The sequence below is a fragment of the Gracilinanus agilis genome, chromosome 4 (assembly GCF_016433145.1).
Source record: "Gracilinanus agilis isolate LMUSP501 chromosome 4, AgileGrace, whole genome shotgun sequence".
Classification (NCBI taxonomy): domain Eukaryota; kingdom Metazoa; phylum Chordata; class Mammalia; order Didelphimorphia; family Didelphidae; genus Gracilinanus; species Gracilinanus agilis.
The window spans coordinates 425,474,125-425,497,120 of record NC_058133.1 but is presented as its reverse complement, the minus strand read 5'-3'; the positions used below and the strand labels follow the sequence as shown (position 1 = coordinate 425,497,120).

Sequence of the window (22,996 nt, the reverse complement as noted above, 5' to 3'; positions counted from 1 at the left end):
AAGAAAAGAAAAGAAAAGAAAAGAAAAGAAAAGAAAAAAGAAGCTAGGACCTAAAGCCCATTGCTTGGTGCTATTACCAATAGTGAAATGTTGAGATGTGCATTGTCATCCACATTCCTAGTAATTGACCTCATTCACTAAGATGCTCTTCATGGGTGACTTGGCATACAGAGTTTCCCAAATTACATTCATATACTTACAGTATATATGTGAATTAGAACACTGGACTCCCCATTATTTACATGCTTGTTTTTTTAAATATCTGAAAGGCTCTTGATCACATTGATGTTGGTACCCCACACCCCTGCCCCTGGGCAGAATACAACCTTATCAATAGCTGCCAGATCTTTGTAATTCTGATCTATATGTTTCAATAAATTCTCTGAAGAAAGTAGATTTGCAAAGGAGATTTTCCTTCAGACTCTTTAACATTTTGTAGCTACTAATACATCCATTATACTTAGACTGCCCTACATCAGCATTGCCACTCTTATTGTGGTCACATATGTCATTGATCATGTCTTTTATGCCACTTGCTTTCTTCCTCTACCTTCCCTCCAAATCTGCCTAATTCTGTTGAGTCCTTCCAGGCACCAGCTTTGCACCTTCAGAGTTATTCATAATTTATCCATCTCTCTTACTCCCCACATGTCCAATTATGTCACAAGTCTTAGTTCTACCTCTACAACATATGTCATATCCATTCCCTTTTCCCCCTCTTCTTCAATGTCTTTCTTAATGATATCATGAATAGAGCAGTGGGCTTGGAGTCATGAAAGACCTGAGTTCAAATTCACCCTCAGACACTTATTAGCAGTGTGACCCTGCCCAACTCATTTAACATCTCTCAGCTTCTGTTTCCTCACCTATAAAACGAGGATAATACAGAGTTGCTGTGAAAATTAAATAAGATGACATGCAATGTGCCCCCTCCTTCCAGCTCCCAATGTGTGGTGTCTTCATCCATTAGAATGGAAATTCATTGAGAGCAATGAATGTCTTTATTGTTGCTTGTATTTGCATCCCCAGCATTTGGCAGAGTACCTGGTACATGGGAATTACTTAATAAATGCCTCCTTCAAACCTTTCTTCTTTCCTACCTCATGTCTGGACTGTTATGACAATCTCCTAATAAGATTTCTGGCTTCCAGACTCTCTCTTCTCCAATCCATCGTACCCACCACTGGAAAAAAAAAAAGATCTTCATGAAGTTTATATCTGACATGTTTCTCCCATTAAAAAAAATTATCTTCCTGAAGCTTACGTTCTGACATATTATTCCCTTCTCTTAAATGACTCTGTTGGCTGCCCATTGCCTCCAAGTCAAAATAATAACCCGGCAGTTTAGCATTTAAAGTCCTTTAAAATTTGACTTCAACTTACCTTCCAAGCTCATCTCACATTAACCCCCTGAACCTCAGATTACTTAAGATTTTTTGAATGATTGCAGTCTATATTGGTAAAAACACAATACCAATGAAAGTATAGATCTTGAACTTTTCCCAAAATGATCATCTGAGCCAATATCTTTTCTTTTGTCTATTTTGCATTTTTTCAGTCAAAAACTCGTTTTAAAAAATTAGGCTAGAACTGCTATAATTGCATGTAATGCCTGCTTCTCAGTTTTTATCTTTTCTAATTCAGTGTTGATTTTTGACCTTTGGTCCAACTAGTCAGGGATCTGATTGCACAGAAGCAGTTGACTCTGAAATGAATCCCACACTGAGAGATTGTCATTTCCAAACTATCAAGATATGATTCGATTTCATTTTTGTGGCAATGTTCAGTTATTTCTATATAACCAACACCCATAAAATGCAATGTTTCCATTTCATAGCTAAGAATACAAGGACACAAAGAAATAACAATGTTAATCTCTCAGACATTGGACGTGTAACTAAATTTAAGATGCTTTTGCTAAGTGTCACACTGTCTCACATGAGGATATCAAACCAAATCCAAGCAAGGTTGTCATAAATTAAAGATGCTTCATTTCCAAATACATAACCACTGTCAGGTCCATTCTAAGTATGCTACTTCTTTTGATGTATCAAGACCTTTTCAGTTGTCAGTGCATCTCAAATTTAATAAGATACTAAATTTGAATATATTTATCTGGGGAAATGTATTTTTAAACTATAGAAAAGTTTCCTGAACCAATAGCATACTAATATAATATTTAGTAAGATTCAGTTATGGCAATTGTCATATGTCAAAATGTACTCTTGTTTGATATAGCTATATGTGATCATCTATTTTCTTATTTATTAAAAAATCTGAAAATACAAGGCAAGTGCACAATCTGTCAATGCAGGTTTTCTAGCTTAAAAAAAGATTAGTGTTGTTTTCCAAAAAGTTTGTGTTGAATACAAGGTCAGTGGAAGGGATGGCTTGAAAGGTATCTGGGCCATTTCTAAAGCTTCAGTCACTGAATCAAAGCAAAATAAGGTTGAATTGTGCAGAAGACAAACAACAGTCAAAGAAAGGAGCAGCAATGGGCTATATATAGTGAATAGAGTTCCCGGCCTGGAGTAAGGAAGAACTGAGTTCAAAATCTGACCACAGAAGCTTCATAGCTTTGTGAGCCTAGGCAAGTCACTGAACCTCTGTTTGTCTCAGTTTCCTCATAGGTAAAATGGGGATAATGAGAGCAAATATTTCCTAAGGTCACAATGTGAAGATCAAATGAGATTATAAATGCAAAATGCAAAATGTCCCTGAAACATAATGAGTTAACTCTTATCATTGTTGTTGTTGTTTGCTATACTACATTAGTAGATAAAAATTAAGGAGCTCTGAGGTGAGTAGTGCAGCATGTTCATTCTTGTCCTTGGGAGTGATCAAGAAGACATGGGAAGGTACAAAGAGGTATAAAGAGACATGAGCAGGCAAAGAAAAGCAAAATGGTAAGTAGAAGTTGTTAAATCACTGAATTTCTGCTTGTGAAAAAGTTTCTGTTTAGGATGTTGTGCTAATTGATAATTAAATGTATCTGAGCACATAACAAGGAGCTCTTTAGCCCTCATAATGAAATTAAAATTATGTCTTACTTCCTAGCTCCCTGACTTAGCCACAGCAGACAGATATGGCAGCCATATAGTCTTAGTAGTTAGCCATAATGGTTAGCCAACAGACCTCCCTGACAGAAGAGAGAGGACTGAGGACGACTCCTTTCCTCAAGCCTGGAAAGCAGAGAGAATTCTGCAGAACACTGTACAGAGTGTTAGTGTTTCTGCCAGTCTATGCCCAAAGGATATGGTATAAAGGAGTACATCTTGAATCTCTGGGATATCAAGGAAAATGTACCTTTTCTTGAGAGATAAAAGAATTCCATCTCAGAGGGAAACGAAAAGGAGAAAGATTGTCAAAAGCCAGAAGAGAATGTCAAGAGGTTGGAAGATGAAAGAATGTAACAAAGATTTCAGTTTGAGCATGGGGTAATCATCAATAAGACAATATCTGTAGAGGGGGGAGCTGTATGACCTCAGAAGAAAGCAGTTTCTCATGGGGCAGTGAATGCAAAATCTCAAGCACCAACAGGTGAGGGGTCTTTTGAGAATGTTCAGAGTGGTGGCAAAGAACTGGAAACTGGAGGGATGTCCATCAATTGGGAAATGGCCAAACAAGTTGTGGTAAATGATTGTCACAGAATTCTGCTGTGCCAAAAGACATGATGAACAAGAGGATCCCAAAAGACCTGGAAAAACTTACAAGAAGTGATACAAATGGAACTGAGCAGAGCCAGTCAACTATAACGCATGCTGATCAACTGGGAATGACCTAACTATTGTCAACCAGGCAAGGATCTGGGACAATTCCAAGGGACTCATGATGAAAAAGGAAACCCACTGTCAAAGCAGGAATAGATGGAATCTGAATGCAGGTTTAAACATACCATTCTTCACATTATTTCCTCCATGAATTCTTCTGAAGTGTAAACAGCTTCTACTTTTATAATATAATGAATGTGGAAATTTATAAAATATGATAATGCATATACGACTTGTATAATATTACCTACCATCTAGAGGAAGATGGAGGGTTGAGAGGGAAGGAGAAACCATGGATATCAAAATGTCAGAAAATTATTATTAAAAATTGTATTGAGGCTCTCATCTCTTCACCCAAGCTCGCTGCCAGAATCCTCTGCTGCAGTCGCATCCTTTAGACAAGATGGTGAAGGTCGGAGTCAACGGATTTGGCCGTATTGGACGCCTGGTGACCAAGGCAACATTCAGCTGCAAAGAAGTAGAAATCGTGGCCATCAATGACCCCTTCATTGACCTCTCCTACATGGTTTACATGTTCCAGTGTGATTCCACCCATGGCAAGTTCAAGGGCACTGTAAAGGCAGAGAATGGAAAGCTGGTGATCAACGGAAAACCCATTACCATTTTCCAGGAGCAGGATCCCGCTAACATTAAATGGGGAGATGCTGGAGCCCAGTACGTTGTGGAATCCACTGGTGTCTTTACCACCATGGAAAAGGCTGGGGTTCACTTGAAGGGTGGAGCCAAGCAAGTCATTATCTCTGCCCCTTCTGCTGATGCCCCAATGTTCGTGATGGGGGTGAACCATGAGAAATACGACAATTCCCTCAAGATCGTCAGTAACGCCTCCTGCAATACCAACTGCTTGGCCCCCTTGGCCAAGGTCATTCATGACAACTTCGGCATTGTGGAAGGACTCATGACCACAGTCCATGCCATTACTGCTACCCAGAAGACAGTAGATGGCCCCTCTGGCAAGCTGTGGCGGGATGGGCGTGGGGCTGCCCAGAATATCATCCCTGCTTCCACGGGTGCCGCCAAGGCTGTGGGCAAGGTCATACCTGAGCTGAACGGGAAGCTCACAGGCATGGCCTTCCGTGTTCCTACTCCCAATGTGTCTGTGGTGGATCTGACCTGCCGCCTGGAGAAAGCTGCCAAATATGACGATATTAAGAAGGTGGTAAAGCAAGCTGCAGAGGGGAACTTAAAGGGCATCTTGGGCTACACAGAGGACCAGGTAGTATCCTGTGACTTTAACAGCGACACCCACTCTTCTACCTTCGATGCTGGCGCTGGCATTGCCCTCAACGACCATTTTGTCAAGCTCATTTCTTGGTATGACAACGAGTACGGTTACAGCCACTGTGTAGTAGACCTCATGAAGTACATGGCCACCAAGGAGTAAAGTGGAAAGCCATGGTGGATCTTCATCCCCAGCCAAAAAAAGAGTAGTTCCACCACTGGGGAGCCCATATCCATAATAACCTATGTCCCTGTGCTGGGGATCCCATGCCCTCTTCACATCCCTGCCCCAGGCACCCCTGTAGTGGGGGGAGGAGCATAGTCCTATCTTGTGTACCATCAATAAAGTCATCACGTTCAGTGCAAAAAAAAATTGTATTGACATGTAATCTAAAACAAATACATATTACTGGAGACTTGCAAATCTTATTGAGAAGTCTTGAAATTTAAAAAGCATGGAAAGGTAGAAAAAGTAAATGCATTTGTTTACATAGAGAATAACAAGGAAAATTTCAGAAGAGAAGTGAAGACAACTTCCAAGAAGAGAGTTATCACTAAAATGTCAAGGTTTCATCTATCTATACAAATCCCCTAAGTGTGAGTAATAAATAAAACCATGAATACAAATTCAAGGAGGAAAACTTGATCTCCTTGGAACTGCTTAGATTTGGTGGATTGGGACTCATAGCCAGAATATGGACTCAGAAGGGTATATCTTTTCAGAAATGAATAGAATAAATAGAGAGATATAGAAAGCATAGTAATACTTTATGTTTAATATAAAGAAGGAAGAGAAGAGAGCAACTGTTTTCTAGTATTTAAAGGAAGAAATGTGCTCATTCAGTTTGGCCTCAAAGAACAAAATAAGAAGCAATTCAATGAATATTGTAGAGAAACAGATGTAGGCTTGATGGAAGGAAAAATTTTCCAGATATGTAGAGCTGTCCCCAAGTGGTTTTCCCATATCTGAATCTTCAGGAAAAGACCAGAAGACCATATTTTGGGATATTACCGAAAAGAGTTTGAGTTAGTTTGGACTAGATAATCATTGGGTCCCCTTTCAGTTTGAGGGATCTGTGGATTCTGCAGTCTTTCTGATGCACACATTTTGTGGGAGTGTTTGTGAGCCTCCTCAGTCCCCTTTCCCATCCAATCTGGAAAAAATTCCAAGGAGAAAAGTCTTATGTTTTACTGGCATAATCATGGAAGTGCCATTTATCTTACTCTCTAATGGCTATGGAAATTAGGAGTATAAAGTTACAACAAATGAACAGTATCTCAATTAGTGCCCACAATCTCAGTTATTTGTTGTGTATCCCATGCTCCCAATCAGTGGTTTCTCCTTCCACATGAGAGCTTGTACCCAGCAGAGCCACTAGTCTCTAACAACAGAATATTTGTATCCTGAATCTTTTTATTATCATTATTATTTTTTTTTACTATTTAGTTTTACTTTTTCATTTTAGGAAGAAAAGATGAAAGAGTAGTAAAGAAAAGAAATTAAGGTGTAAATAAGAGAAGAAAAGTAGAAAGAGTAGAGAAGAAAGAAAAAGAAAGGCAATGATCAGACAGAGAAAGTAGCTATGAGTATTAATTTTCTTAAGGGCTTTGCCTTCAACTAAAATATTAAGCAGAAATAATTGATAAATATTTTTATGTAGATCTCATACCAAAGATGTCATATATTTCCTTGAAGCAAAAATTTATAAGCATTTTTTCCTCATATAAAGTAGTAGCCCTGTAAACCAGGTCTCTGAGTGGAAAATTTTGGAAAACAAGGTTATTTATTCTTGTCATCAATTTATTTTCTAAACTAATTTCTAGGATTCTTACTCATGATGACACCCCCATTCTTTCAGTGAAACTATATGTAAAACCTCTCTTTTTGTGCTCTGCTCAAATTTTTAGCCAGGGCTATGCTGCATCTAACATGATGAAAGGATCATAATCTATTATTTCAATAAATTATCCCAGGAATTTGACTGATTTCTCCATATAGTGCCTTGAGCTTTTTGCTAGAAATGTATTATGTAAATCTAACAAATAAACTCCACTCATTATAACTTTAGGCAGTCCCTAGCATCTCTCTGAAAGTCATATTAGAGTACCATGACTTGATCAGATTTTGAAGTTTATGCTGGAGAAAAAGGCAAGCATAAACTTGTAGATTGGTCCCTTATTGCTTCCTTGCTCCATCCTCTTATTAATTTCACTGTGGTTAACAACAACAACAACAACAACAACAACAACAAAATGACATTATTTAATGAAAGTTATAAAATGCCATCAATGTCACATTAATCCTTTTATTTTCAGGGCAGGTTGAATTATTTTCTTTGTGGGGCAATGGCATTATTCATAGCCCAGAAAATTGTATCGAAACCCCAGGCAAATATCCAATCATAGCCACCAATACCCAACTCCCCTTTGACTATTTTTCTGCAACTTTGATGAGAAAAGTACTGCACCCAGGGTGAAGTTATAATATCATATCCATGAATGATGGTCTTGGCAAAAAAATATTATCATAATTCCAAGGCAAGTCTTAGCAAAAGGAATATTATTCATTCTGGATAAAAGATAGTGTTTTCTTTCAGTGTACAGCTTATTCTACCTTCAACTCCTTACCTCAATACACTTGCACTTTCTACATTATAACATATATTGTTATTCTAATTTTGTCTACATCTCTACAGAGAAAGTTTCAAAGATGAAAAAACAATCAGTCAAATGTTTGATACCATCTGATGCGACTGACCATACAACAATAATCAGCTGTTCAGGGGAAGAAAAATGACACATTCACATGTATTCATCTATTCAAATCCCTAAGATGGAATAGGTAGAAAGTATACCTGAATGAAATGCTACCAAAAGTCAAAAGAAATTTTAAGATGCTTTCTTTTCCTCAACAGTGTTCACTAGAATTCTGTAAGCACTTATTTTGTTTTTGTTTTAAAATATTTGATCTCATCAAAAACACAACTTCTACTCCTGAAGCACAAAGATGATTTCTTTGTCCAAAGAATTCCAAATATGCACATGTGCCTCTCATTTAGAGGATTACATTAATATCAATGGGTTCATTTGAGATTCAGTAATGTTTTATTACCATTAAAATATGTAAGACTGGCTAAAAAGATAAATGGACAAAATTACAAATGTTGGAGGGGATGTGGAAAAATGGGGACACTAATAGACTGTTGGTGGAACTGATCCATTTTGAAGAGCAATCTAGAATTGTACTCTAAAGGTTATAAATCTTTATATACCTTTTCACCCAGCAATGCTATTATTGGACTTATTTTCTAAGGTAATTAGGGAAAAAAGAAAAGAGCCTATATGTTCTAAAAGATTTATAGAACCTCTTTTTGTGGTGGCAAAGTCCTGAAAATTGAAGGGATGTCCATCAACTGGGGAAAGGCTAAACAAGCTGTGGCATATGATTGTGATGGAATACTACTGAGATGTAAGAAATGATGAACAAATTAATTTTGGAAAAACATGAAAAGACCTACATAAAATTATGATTAGTGAAATGAGCAGGACCAAGAAAATATTATATACAGCAACAGAATTATTGTTTGAAGAATGACATATTATGTCCACATCCAGAGAAAGATCTGATAAATAGAAATAAGTAAAACTAGTTTTATATATACATACATCTTTTTATCAAATGTTTTCTTCTCTAATGAGAGGGAGGAAAAGGAAGGGAGTTGACTGGATTTTTAATGTAACAAACAAAAAAATATAAATTTAAAATATATATATATTGTATGAATGAGAAAATTGCCACATCTATCTGATGTGATGCTGATACTACTCCCTTCCAATAGGATGAAGACTCTCAGAGAATTCTTTGCTTATGATTGGATCTCAACTCGACTTTTAAAAAAAATAAAAAGTCTTGATGTTATTTTTACATCGTTATCACTTCCCAATCATCTACATATCCCTAATGGGACCCTCCTGTAACTTTAACAAAACACGGTTAAGCAAAACATATCAACACAGTGACCATGACGTTACTCTATTCTGTATTTATAGTCTACCACCTCTCTACCAAAGCACCTGTGATCCTTTCAAATTAACTTTCAAGCAATTTAATAAAAATATTAAAAATATGTGGTCTTTCTGCGATTAGTAGAATAATTCCAAATTGTTTTCCAGATTGGTTAGACCATTTCACAAAATTCCCAATAGTGTAACCCCCAACCTTTCCAATATTTACCATTTTTATCATTTATCATTTTCGACAGTTCCATAGATATGAAGTGAAACCTGAGAGTTGTTTTAATTTGCTCTTCTATTATTTTAATTAGTAATTTGGATAATTTCTTATATGTGTAATGAAAGGTTGTGATTCTTCTTTTGAAAATTGACTGTTTATAACCTTTAATTGCTTGTTTTTTATCTTTTATGTTATTCTTATACATTGATGTCATTTCCTTGGATGTAGATCCATATGTGTATGTGTGTGCATATATTTGCTATTTTTCAAATGTTTTTACCATGTATTTTTTAAATTATTTCTCTCTCTGAAATGATGATTGTCACTGGTTTTTCTGGATTCTGCTGAAGCATAATAGATTCCACTTCACTCATTTTTACTATAGAAGAACCTTTATATTTTAAGTATGTTTCTTGTAAACACCAAATTAATTGAGTTTACTTTATGACCCATTCTGATACATTTTTATTTTATAGGTTAGTTCATCCCATTCACATTCACCATTAAGATTGCTAGGTTAGTTCTTGCATCATATCTTATCATAATATTTTTTCCTCTTGTCCACAAGCCTTGCCTTTTTAAAAGGAACAAGAAAGGGGAGTTGGAAAAGAACAAAGTCTAACTGAAGTGGGAGTAATCTCTTGGCAATTCTCTTCTCTGCCCCTCTTCTTCAAACCAGATCACTGGACTTTGTTCTGCCTGCATGTCTCTTGGTCACTCTCTGTCTCTTCTCTCCTCCCAACCTTTTTTAATTAGCATCTCCTAGGTGAAATCTGTTTTATTGTGACTATTTACTTCCTAACCCTACCTCCTCTCTTTAAAACTCTTCTCTCCCTTTTCCTATTCTGGCCTGATTCCCAGTTCACTTTATTATATTTCTAAACCTGACTCTTCCCCCACACAAACCTTCAACCTTCCCTTTCCTGCTTCTAGTGCAAGTGAGATTTATGAGATTCCCCATTCCTCTTAACCCCTACCTCCATACTTTTGGTGCCCCAATTACTTTTTTTAAAACAGTAAGTTCACACTTCCTTCCTTTCCTTCTACTTCTTCCCTAGAGCATTTCGCTTGTTTTTCTTTCCCCTTTCTTTAAAACAAATACAAAATACCCCCTAGGTTCTGAGGATGTCTATCTTTATTCTCTCCTTGACCTTTAGGATGCTAGGTTTCCAAAGGATCAGTAGTCTTCTTCTTTCAGAATGTAAGCATTTGGTTTGTTTTCTTTTTGTTCCCCTTGTTTGTGATTCAAAGAATCCACTAGCCTCTAGTTCTCTCAACAGAAATAATTGATTATATTAAAGGATTAGAATCTTTTCCTAATGGATTAAATTCATTTTTTTTCAGAATAAGTTATTCTTAGGCATAAGCCTTTTTTCTTTTGCCATAGTTTAACTTGGATGAATTCTCTGAGGTTACCTGCGGCCCTGGCTCAGAGCAAACCAAACCTTGACTTTCCTCTTAGGCTGGAGTAATCTTTTGTTGTCTCCTTATTTTTATTTGGTTTTCATAAGGATAATTTTGTTGTATATTATTTTGACTCAACTATTTTGTCAATTTCTTATTTCACATAGCGTGTTTCATTATTGTCATAAGATGATGAAGGAAGAGGAAAATAGACATCTTGAGAAATTTTCATGTGCCATCTTTTCTACTCAAGTTCAGTTTTCACTGTCACCACCAAATGGGTAAAAAAAAAGAGGAAGAATTCTTCATTAAAAACTAATACTCAAAATTGCAGTCTTCTACTTGTCTTTTCAGACAGAATTTCCTTTCCCATTATATTTACAATATAATGCTAAACACAAATACAAGTTTAAGCACTCAACTAAATTTTGCTACATTCTAAGGGAATTTAGGGGTAACAAAATATGTTATTTAGTCATTTCAGTTGTGTCTGATTCTTTGTGGTCCCATTTGGGATTTTCATGGAAAAGATCCTGGAGTGATTTGCCATTTTCCTTGTCCAACTCATTTTACAGATGAGGAAACTGAGGCAAACAGTTTTGAGTGACTTGCCCAGAGTCACATAGTCAATAATGTCTGAGACCAAATTTGAATTTAGGAAGATGAGTCCAGCTTCAGGTCCAGCACTCTATCTACATTGTTCCACTTAACTGCCCATAACATACTATGTAAAACCAAGGTAAACCACAATTATCATCTCAGATAAGTCAATTCTGAAGAGGTTTAATACCTTAATTTCCGCCATGTTTCCATTTTCACATCACTAATCTGGAAAAATAATCCTATAGGCCCATATGTTATGTTTCTTGCTAGTCCATTACTCCTTTTCACCCAACATACTAAGTCCAGGCTACCTTTCTTTATCCCTCTTTTCTGTTTTGGAGTATTCAGTCCCTTTCCTTTCTGTGCTCCAGATCTGCCCACATAGTTTTCTAGCTGAAATAATTTTTCTGGCAGCTATCCTGATTTCCAAGCTAGTAGGTCTCTAGCCCTACTGAACCCAAGATTTCTATTTCCTTCCAACTTCCTCTTTCCTCTCTTCATTCTGAAAATCTCCTCCTAGCCCCTCCATTCTGAATCAGTTCAATGTAGTTTGTCTCTATCATCATTTCTGCTATTCTTTTAGAAAATTTTTATTTTCTAAAATTTTTATCATCTCTTCTGACTTCTTTGTTAGAGAAATTTCTCTCCCTTGGCATCTCATTCATTGCCAATTATTATATCTACCCAGACACTCAAGTCATTACCTTTAGTTCTCATCTTTCTTCTGATAAATAGGTCCTCATTTCTTTTTTTTAATTTAAATATTTATTAATATTCATTTTTAACATGGTTACATGATTCATGCTCCTACTTTCCCCTTCACCCTCTGCACTCCCCCCACCCATGGCCGATGCCCATTTCCACTAGTTTTGTCATGTGTCCTTGATCAAGACCTATTTCCAAATTGTTGTTAGTTGCATTGGTGTGGTCGTTTCGAGTCCACACCCTCAATCATGTCCACCCCGACCCATGCGTTCAAGCAGTTGTTTTTCTTATATGTTTCCTCTCCTGCAGTCCTTCCTCTGAATGTGGGTAGCATCTTTACCATAAATCCCTCAGAATTGTCCTGGGTCATTGCATTGCTGCTGGTACAGAAGTTCATTACATTCGATTTTACCACAGTATATCAGTCTCTGTGTACAATGTTCTTCTGGCTCTGCTCCTTTCACTCTACATCAGTTCCTGGAGGTCTTTCCAGTTCACATGGAATTCCTCCAGTTTATTATTCCTTTTAGCACAATAGTATTCCATCACCAGCATATACCACAGTTTGTTCAGCCATTCCCCAATTGAAGGACATACCCTCCTTTTCCAGTTTTTTGCCACCACAAAAAGCACGGCTATAAATATTTTAGTACAAGTCTGTTTATCTATGATCTCTTTGTGGTACAAACCCAACAATGGTATGGCTGGATCAAAGGGCAGGCATTTTTTCATTCCTCTCATTATATAGATAAAGAAACTGAGGCTAAAATTGAATGACTTTCACAGTTTATACAACTAGTAAGTGTTCAGGTTTCCAGATTGATTCTCTAATGATCTTTCCCTAGTGCCTTAGGAAACCGGATGGTCCTAGAATGCTACATTATAGGTTGTTTGGGGACTTTTTTTATGTTACATTATGCTTAACAATTTTTAAAATAATATTTAAGACCCTGTCAAGTCACTCTTCAATCTAGTGACTTTGGCTAAAGATATTTTTGCCACACAGGACAAGCAAAAAGCATAAAAGCCATCATCTGTAGAAATCAAATTTTACATGAAGAGCTGCCTGCATATGTGATCGTATATATAGTATAGAATATAAGCCTATAGAAAGAGGAGATTTGCAATTAAAATAGGTTTTTAGGCCTGTTTTGCTTATGAGTGACCATGATGTATGAAGTAAATTGCTAGAGAGACAGTAATATATACTGCTTGCTGATTTATGCTAAAGTGCAAGGAAAATCCATTTACTGTGTATGGAGGTATCACTGTACTATAGAAGAATATGAAGCTATTAAAGGTTTATAAGGTCAGATGGTTTCAGCATGTAGACAACTTTGGGAAGGAATCCTGGCAGAGGATGTCAGTGTTAAAGTTTCAGATGCAAATGCTGTGTGGGTAGCCATGGAAAGAATTCTCTTTTTTGTTCTGGAGAGGATTGAGAGATATCCACAAAAGAAAAATACTCCTTTCCTGGTACTTACTGGTTTTCTTACTCCCCCCAAAACACTCTTGTTATATCATCTGAGGTAACTGGCCTTCGAGCTCAGTGCTCTCTGGAACAAGGGAACAGTGGCACCTACTGGCGAAGACTATTGTGGTAGTCATTTAGTAACTGGAGCAACTGTCCTCATTATAATGTGTGTGAGATCCTCAACATAGTACAGAATGTTTTCTTTTCAAGAAGCAAGCAAGCTAACACTGGGGTGTAAAAGCAAATCCCAAAAAGTCAAATCATGCACACAGAAAGGCACGGATAGAACACACACATGCATGTGTTCTGTCAAAGAGATTATTATAATAATTGTTCCTAGAAGTCTGCAATTTTCTCTTATGGAAAAGTTTTTATCAATGGTGATCCACGTGGTAAGGAGGTAGATTGTTTTAAACTAAATGTCACTTTTAATGTAGTTTGTTGTTCCGTTGTTTCAATCGTGTCCCACTCTTCATGACCCCATTTAGGGTCTTCTTGGAAAAAACATTAAAGTGGTTTGTCATTTCCTTCTCCAATTTATTTTACAGATGAAGAAACTGAGGCAAACATGGTTAAGGATACTGTTGTACATTGATTAAATTAACTGTCCTGGGCCCTCAAAACACTCTCCAGCTCTCTCTGTTGCTTTTGTCCTTATTCTCTAGCTTTCTCATTCTCTTGCTCTCCTTCTATGGATTCAGTTAGTATTTTGATGTAGCTGACTGCCAAATCCCACATATGCAACTTTAGTCTTTTTCCTGGGTTCTAGTCTCACATGATCAACTTCCTGTGAGACATTTTGAATGAGAGGCCCTGAAGGCATCTCAAACTCCACATATTCAAAGCAGAACTCAGTTTCTTTTTTGCCAAAAATAAATAAATAAATAAATGGAACTCTCCCAAACTTCCCTATTTTTTTTTCAGTAGCAAAATCAGCTTTCCAGGCACCCAAATTCGTAACTTCAGTATCACACTTAACCTCTGACTCAATCATATATCCAGTCAGTTGCCAGATCTTGCTAGTTGCCTCTACAATCTCACTCACATTTTCATTCTTCTCTCTAGTCACCACCCTGAGTCAAAACTTCATTATTTTTTGCCTCAACTCTTCTAATTCTAAGCCTAATCTTTAGTCTACCTGCATCAAGCCTTTCCCTATTCCATTTAGAACATCTTACAACATGATTTCCCCCTATCCTTTCCATCTTTAAGATTATTACTTTAAGATTATTACTCACTTCTGCATATTCTATAGTCAATACATGAGACTCCATTTCATATATCCATGCTTTTATCCAGGCTGTCCCCCATGCTTGCAGTGTTCTCCCTTTTTACATCCCTCTCTTATAATCCCTAGTTTCCTTCAAGTCACATTTCCTGCACAAGGCCTTTCTTAGTATCCCTAGCTTTCTCTCCAAAGTTATATTGAATCTGCTTTGTCCATGCCTAGAGAAGAAAGAGACATAAAGAGCAACAATGGAATAATAACAGCAGAACAACCCCAACAATAGAACAGTTATTGAACATTACTGGGGATAAAAAACATGATAATGATGAAACAATGATAATCAGACAACAACCCAACCCCAACAAAAGACCAAGAAAAAATAAGAGGCCAACAAAAAAGGAAAATACAGCAACAGACCAACCAAAAAAAAAAAAAAACAATAGAATATCAACAAAAGAACAACCAAAAAGAACAACACTAACTGTTCCTGATGAGATCCCTGCCCTGAAGGATCTTAGAGTTTTATTAAGAAGATAAGATTTGTTCTACTTCTGGTCTTTGAAAAAAAGTCCCCATTATCCTATCAAAGAGATGAACTGGAAGACTACCTGTCCATGCTTTCCTGAACAGCTTTATGGGTTGATATGGCCATGATGGCCTGGTGGCCAACTATCTGTAGATGAATCTTTCCAAGTTTAACAAGTCAGGTTCTACAAGATAGACCTTCATTTAAGCCATTCCCAGTCTTAATAACTGAAGTCCTCCTGGCTTGGTAGAACCTTCAAAACAGTGTTCATTCATCTTAGTCATTTTGTCAGCATCAAGCAGTTATTAAGTGTCTACTGTATCCCAGGCACTGAGCTAAAAAACTGAAAATGTAAAGAAAGGCAAAAAAGAGACCAGATGTCTAGTAGACATTTCAAACTGGATGTCCCATAGACTGGATCACCAAGACATCTCAAACTGGATATCCCTAAACTAAATAACCAAATACACGGGAAAGAAAGCAGGGAAGGGTGTGGCAATAAGATGTAAGAAAACTGGAAAAGTAGAAAGGATCTATGTCATAAAGAGCTTTAAAAGACAAATACAACATTTTATGTCTGATCCTAGAGGGAATAGGTAGCCACTGGAGTTTTTTTTAATAAGGAAGTGACCTAATTAAGGAATTTGGGATCATTTTGACAGATGAATGGAAAATATACTGTATTGGAAAAATAATTGAAACAGTAGCTAATAGTCTATTACAGCAGTCTAGATATAAGGTAATAAGGTCCTATGACAGGCTGGTAGCAGTCAGAAATCAAAAGGGGACAGGAGATTTTACAACAGTAAAAACGGACAAGATTTGGCAACTTGGTATCTATATTGGAGAAGGGGACGAGAGAGAGTGAGGTGTCAAAGATGAAATCTATGTTGTGATCCTAAGTGATTGATAGTGCCCTTGACAGAAAGGGAAAAAAGAGTTTAGGGGAAAGTTCATATGTTCAATTTTGGACATAATGAGTCATCTTAAATCTATGGGATGTGCAGTTTGAGATGTCCACTAAGCAAATAGAGATGCAAATTAAGGATTAAGAGTCAGATTATGACTAGATAAGTAGATTTGAGAATCATTAGCAGAGATTGTCATTGAATCCATTGGGGCTGATGAAACCACCAAGTGAAATAGTTTATAGAGAACAGAGAAGAGAGCCCAGGACAGCCTTGGGAGACATCAGCAATTAAAGGGAATGACCTAGAGAAAAATCCAGCAAAGGCAACTCAAAAGGAGCAATCAGACTGATAGGAATAGAATCAGAACAGAGTAGTGTCACAGAATCCCAGAAAGGATTATCAAGGAGAACAGAGTGATTGACAGTATTAAAGACTGCAGAGAGGTCAAGAAGGATGAGGATTATGAAAAGGCCATTCGATTTGACAATTAAGAAATTATTGGTAATTTTGAAGAGATCAATTTCAATTGAATGACTAGAGCCAGAGCTAGGTAGACCATAGAGAGTTAAGAGGAAAATCAAAGTAAAGAAAGTGGAGACATCAATTGTCCTTGTCTTCAAGAAGTTTGGCCATGAAAAAGCAGAGAGATATGACTGTAGCCAGTAACAAATTAAGTGTGATTCTGTGGAGATGAGTGAGACATAGGCATGTATTTAGGCAGTAAGAAAACAGTCATTACACAGGGAGAGATTGAAAAGAAGTAAGAGTAGAAATGAAGGAGGGGCAATCTACTAGGGAAGACAGGATAGAATGACATCATTTGTACATGTGTGCCCTGGCAAGAAGAGCCTCCTTTTCATGTGATATGGGGGAAAAGAAAAGATAGTGGCAAAAGACTAGTGATAGAAACTGAGGAGGGATGGAAGAGAGATTGTGACAAACAGCCTCAATTTTTTTCAGAAATATGAAGCAAAGTTTTCATATGAGAGGATAAAGGGAAAGGAAAATATAGGAGGTTTGAGGAGAGATGAAAAGGTTTGGAAAAACTGTGATGAGTAGCAGTCAGTAGGCAGTCATAAAAGGAATGCCTTGTTGTAACCCAGTCAAGATTATGTGGCATAAATTTGTAGTGAACCCAGATAACAGAGTTCCATATTTTCCCTGGCTTTCTTCAGCAGCATATGAATAAGATTAAAGGCAGAAGATATTAAGGCAAGACTATCGATAGGATAAGGAGACAAAAGACTACAGAGAAGAGAGTATAAGGATCAACTGGTACACCAGAAGATCAGGATGGGGAAGGGAGGAGAATGTAGCCAGATTGGGAGAGATAAAATAGTAACAGATTGTGATAAGGTAAGAGAATTTCAGAGTTTCTAAACATAGAAGTAGTGAAGGCAAGATCAAAAGTACAACCATCACTCTTCTTAGCTCAGTTAGGGTAGAGGAGTAGGTCATATAAAATGATTAAATTGAGGAATTGGTAAATTAGAGCTTTTGAAGGAGTATCGACATGTATATTGAAATCCAGTGGTGTGCCAGAAGCTGAGATTAGAATTTCACTATAATGGGACATTAAAACAGGAATTGAGTCAATCAGCATTAAGCACATATTATGCTAGGAATACAAAGAAAGTCAAAAATTAAGGAAGATTTGCTGCATAGACACCATCCAAAGACTACATAAGAAGTGACCACCAAAAGATTGTTTCCATATACTATGGTAAAGGATGTAATGAAGTATTCTCTCTCTCTCTCTCTCTCTCTCTCTCTCTCTCTCTCTCTCTCTCTCTCTCTCTCTCTTTTTGGTATGTATGTGACAAGTTCCCAAAATGTATGTGACCCAGGCTGTTTCTATAAATTCTGTAGCCTAGAGCTTAGAAAAGTTACTGCGATTTCTCTCCACGGGAGCCTTCAGCATGGATAAGCAGAAAGCAGAAAGGACTACAAGAATGACCTAATTTAAATGCACTAGAATGTAGTTGATGAAAATTCTCAAAAAATCCCAACCACGACCACTGCCAAGAACTTGGACCAAATGGTACAATGGCTTTAAAGTGTTTTTATGTTAAACCATATTGTTCCATCTAAAACTTTGTTTCTCCAAATTAAACATTTTTCAAGAGCTAGAAAGCCAATAAATATAAGATTAGAGGTCAACAAACTTGAAAAAATGGAAACAAAGGAAACAGCAAAAGCAAATTGGAACTAAAGGAACTTTATTTTGGAATCCAAGGGCATGGGTTAAAATCTCATCCTTCGTACCTTAGATCAAGTTATCTTCTCAGAGCCTTATTTTCTTCTAAAATATAAGAGATCGGACTAGGATGACCTCTGAACCAAATGACAAGAAACCACCAGAAGTTCATAGAACTAGAGCAGAGACTATCAGCTCGGGATTTGAACTGAGGTTCTCTGTTGTTGGTCAGGACACTTTCCATAAGGTCCACAAGGAAAACACTGTATCCCATTACTACAGCAATTATTCATTTCTCTATTCATTTTTTTCTTTTAAAGACAGAGATGTTTTATTGCCTCCTTATTTGTCTTTTCTCGTATTGGTGGCTATATTTTATTTTTCTATGAATCACAATTGTTAGTAAGCAGTAAATATTATTATCCTCATAACAATAAGCCTTCTAGAGACCTAACCAAAAACTTTTTTATACAGTCTTATAGACCAGATACCAATTTATCTTTGGAAAGACCATTGCCATTTAAAATCATCTTTTCTTCAGCTAGCTCATTTTCAGTTTAACTCTCATGGGTAAATATTTTCTCATTTTTGCTTGATAAGACCTTCTCCCCTGATACATTTAAGTTTTACAAGGATAGCTCTGCTGACCATGAAGGCTTAAACTAAGGCTAGATTCCACAAGCCAAGTCCCTTGAGTCTAAATACCCGGGAAGAAAAATTACAAGGTGGTTTCTTTTTTTTCCAGGAAAGTGAAATGTCTTTAAACATTTTCAAATTGATTTTTATCATGTTTCCTATATGTCTTCATGTTCTGAAATGTGTATAACATATTTCCTGAAAAGGAATTTTTAAATTGCATTTTCTTAACCCTTATATTACTTCCAAATGAGGACAAACTTTCCCCTCCCTCACCCAAAGACAGCTAGATGGTGCAATGGATAGTACACCAGCCCAGAAAAACTGAGTTTAAATCCATCTTCAAATATTTACTAGCTCTCTAACCCTAGGGAAGTCATCTAACCCATCTGCCTCAGTTTCTTCCTTAACTATGAAATGGATATAACAATAGCACCTCCCTCCCAGGGTTGTTGTCAAGATTGAATAAAATTGAATAATTGTAAAGCACATAGCACAGTGCCTGGCATATAGCAGACAATAAAGGCTTGTTTCTTTCCTTCTCCTCCCACATCTTTTATATTTGAAGGAATTGGGGCTCAAGAAGATAAAACAGTGTGTTCTCTTACAATGAATGTTATCTGTAGAGCTCAATTGCCTAAGAAGAGACAAAAACATTTCTAGTTAAAGACTATTACCCCATTCCAAGAGTTCTTAACCTTTTTTTGAGTTGTGGAATCCTTTGACAATCTGGTGAAACCTATGCATTCCTTCTCAAAATGATATTTTATGTTTGTAAAACAAAATACGATGTGGGATTGCAAAGGAAATCAATTACATTGAAATATAATTATCAAAATATTTTCTAAAACAAATTCATGGTCCATGCTGAATTGCTTGTTAAAATATCCATTCAACAAGCATTTGTTAAGTGGTGCCTTGTGTTCCTGGCACTGTGCTAGAAGCTATAGATAAAGAATCAAAAATCAAAACTATTCTTTTCTTCAAGAAACCTATATTCTATTGAGTAGAAATAATATATACACAGAAAATCAAATGCAAACTGGAAGAAATATGGCTACACACTGATTTTCTAGGAGGGCACTAGTCCACTTGGAAGGATCAGGATAAGTTTCAGCACAGATCCTTGGCATTTTACACTCAGAAGGTTAGCTCTTAGAGATGTCTTGGGCATTTTCTATTGTAGGAAATTTCCAACTGGGAAAAGGTCAGGAAAGTGTGCCAGAAAAGTGGGAATAATTGTTGATATGTACCCTGACACTGATTCCTAGGATCCATTTATTTTAAAAATATTTTGATATCTGGTCTCAAGCACTTCCTAGCGATGTGACCCTGGGCAAGTCACTTAACCTCCATTGCCTAGCCTTTACCAGTCTTCTGCCTTGGAACCAATACCAAGTATCGATACTAAGATACAAGGTAAGGATTTAAAAAAAAAAAGATAAAAATACTTTGATAACTGTGTTTCACTAGATTTGATTTCCTTTGTAATCCTGGTGGTGTTTTATTTTATGTAGTTTTGTTTGTTTAAGTTTCTATTTATACATAGAAAGGAATATATGGACTGAATTTTGAAGGAAGTTAAGAATTCTGTGAGGCAGAGTGAGTCCTAGATTGCAGAACAACCTGTGCTGAGGTACAGGGAAGGTAGAAGGAGTGTCATGTGTGAAAAGGGAACACAGAAGCAAGTTTGGCTAGAACATAGGATGTTTGGAGAGAAGTGATTGAAACAAACTTGGAAGGAGAAGCAGGAATTAGACAATGAAGGACTTGAAAATCCAGAGAGGAGTTTCTATTTGATCTTAAAGGTAATAAGAAACCACTACAACTTATTAAGCATGGGACTGACACAGACAGACATATATGCTTTAGGAATACCAACTTGGCACCTATGTGGAGAATTAATTAGAAGCAGGAAAGCTAAGTAGGAAGAGAGTAGACTAGTCCAGGCAAGAGGTGATGAGATCTTCAAGTAGGGATATATTGATATGAACTGAGATGAGACACGCATGATATATGAAGTAAAATATCCAAAGGGAAGAACAGGTGGCAACATGCTTCAGGCAAGTCAAACTACGACTGATCCTTCAAAAACCACCTTCCTTCAGACGCCAATGGGGACCCCCCAGGACTCAGAGTCCATAAGCCTCAGGAATTACAGTTCCCTAAAACCATCATTCTGGATTCCAGACCAGGAGAACAACCCTTGTAAAACAGCTGACCTCCACCTTTACTAGTCCCCAAACTTCTGCCACCAATAGGCAGGGATAGCAATACCCCACAGACCACTATGAGCTATCAGCTCATTCCTTACCCATAGCCATCACCCAGGGAACAAGCCTTATTGAAATGTGACCCATCACTTGCCTTTGTGGGTCCTACCATCCACTTCCTCAGTAGCTGCAGCAACTAAAGACCTGGAAAAGAAAGTTCTTGATATCAGAGTCCTTCTCATTGTCAAATGGTTTAACACTAGAAATGAATACAACTTTATCAATGAAAATAATGCTAAAGAAGATGCATGACTATCTGTTTTGCGACCACAAAACCTTTCCATTTGCCTGGTAGTTGAAACCTCCTGTATGTGTTATCTCCCCAGTTAGAATGTGATCTCTTGGAGAGCAAGGACCTTTCTTGTTTTATTATTTGCATCTCTGATGTTTTGCATAGTGTTTTGCACATTCTAACAATAAATGCTTTTTTCATTCATTCATATGTTTTGGAGAGAGATAAATATAAAGTATTTTTTCTGCCCCACTGATAATTACCAAGCTATCATCATTCATTTCTCCTGACTTTACTATACTGTCTCAGGGGCTTCATCAACTTAAGTGGCATCACTTTTTATAGTTTTATTGTTTCTGATCACCTTCACAAATGATAATAATGTCTGACATTTACAAAGCACTTTAAAGTTTGTAACATACTTTATAAATATGATCTCACTTGAGCCTCCCATCAGTGCCGTGAAGTAGCCACTACAGGAATTATGATCCCCTTTTTACACACTAGGAAACTGAGGTTCAGAGGTTTTCCCAGTGTCATAGAGTTAAGATCAGAAATGAGCTTTGAAGCCAATTCTTCCTCCTCTAACCCATACTCCCTCCATTCTGTCATATTAACTTTTGGAATTGTGGGTGCCATAAGAGATCAGGATACATCTTGCATCATACCCAAGAAAACCCACCAAATTTTCCCCCCAGATGCTGCTGCAAAGTTCCCTGGTAGAGGCTGCCGTCATCGTAAGATCTTATTTATTAAAGCACCCTCATGCGAATGGTGCTCAGGTAGGCAGTCTGGAAGAAGCAGGTGACATGGCACCCTGGGTATTTACGGCTGATCAGTGGAGTGACAAGCTGTGTGTCATGGATTCCATGGAGCTGTCAGCTATTTTTAGGCAGGAGAAAGTGAATTCCTCATGAATCTCACTCTTTTTTGGACTGAGTTTAATTTCCTGTGAATGATAAGAGAGTTAGTATTTAAAGCTGAAACCCGTTAATTTACAGCCCATGCATAATACAGTCTTTGGCAACTAAAGAATTTCGCCACACTGCTCTGCTGATATGCTGATCTGCAGAGACCAGCCTCTGGTAGATGAGAGTAATTTGCCTTTCATGCCTTTTCAGCCTTGAGCTTCATCAGGAAAAGATTACCTTACTCCATTCAAAAAAAAGGGGGGGCCTATTCAAACTACATAAAGTAGCTCTGAAGTGCCTAGTAGAATGCCCCTAAAGAAAAGGAGGAATCCTGACTTCTGCTATTCTACTCACAAAAAAGCCTTTTAGATTAATTCAGTTCAATTTTAAAGCTTTTTCCCTACCAAGGCACACTGTGTTAGGTACTGAAGACTCAAAGGCAAAAATGAAACAGCACCTGCCCTCAAGGATCTTATAGTCTACTCAGGAGAAACAACACGTACACAGAGGCATAGAGCCTCTGGAAGAGTTGGCCTCCCTCCTTCCCTTAGGAGATAGCACCTGAAAAGTGCCTGCAGGGATGCTAGGGATTCCGTAAATCAGAGATAACTAGAGAGGGAATCTCAGGCGTGGGAGACAGCCAGGCAAGA

General features: G+C 37.2%; 2 protein-coding genes across 2 annotated transcripts in view; both read left to right on the top strand.

The window, feature by feature from the left end:
* Positions 1–22,996, top strand: part of PRKN (parkin RBR E3 ubiquitin protein ligase) — a 1,541,099-nt gene that overhangs the window by 1,443,728 nt on the left and 74,375 nt on the right. The gene's annotated exons all lie outside the window — the stretch shown is intronic.
* LOC123243751 (glyceraldehyde-3-phosphate dehydrogenase-like) lies at positions 4,128–5,385 on the top strand. The gene has a single exon (XM_044671826.1). The coding sequence runs from the start codon at positions 4,174–4,176 to the stop codon at positions 5,173–5,175; it is 1,002 nt and encodes a 333-aa protein (XP_044527761.1). The 5' UTR covers positions 4,128–4,173; the 3' UTR covers positions 5,176–5,385.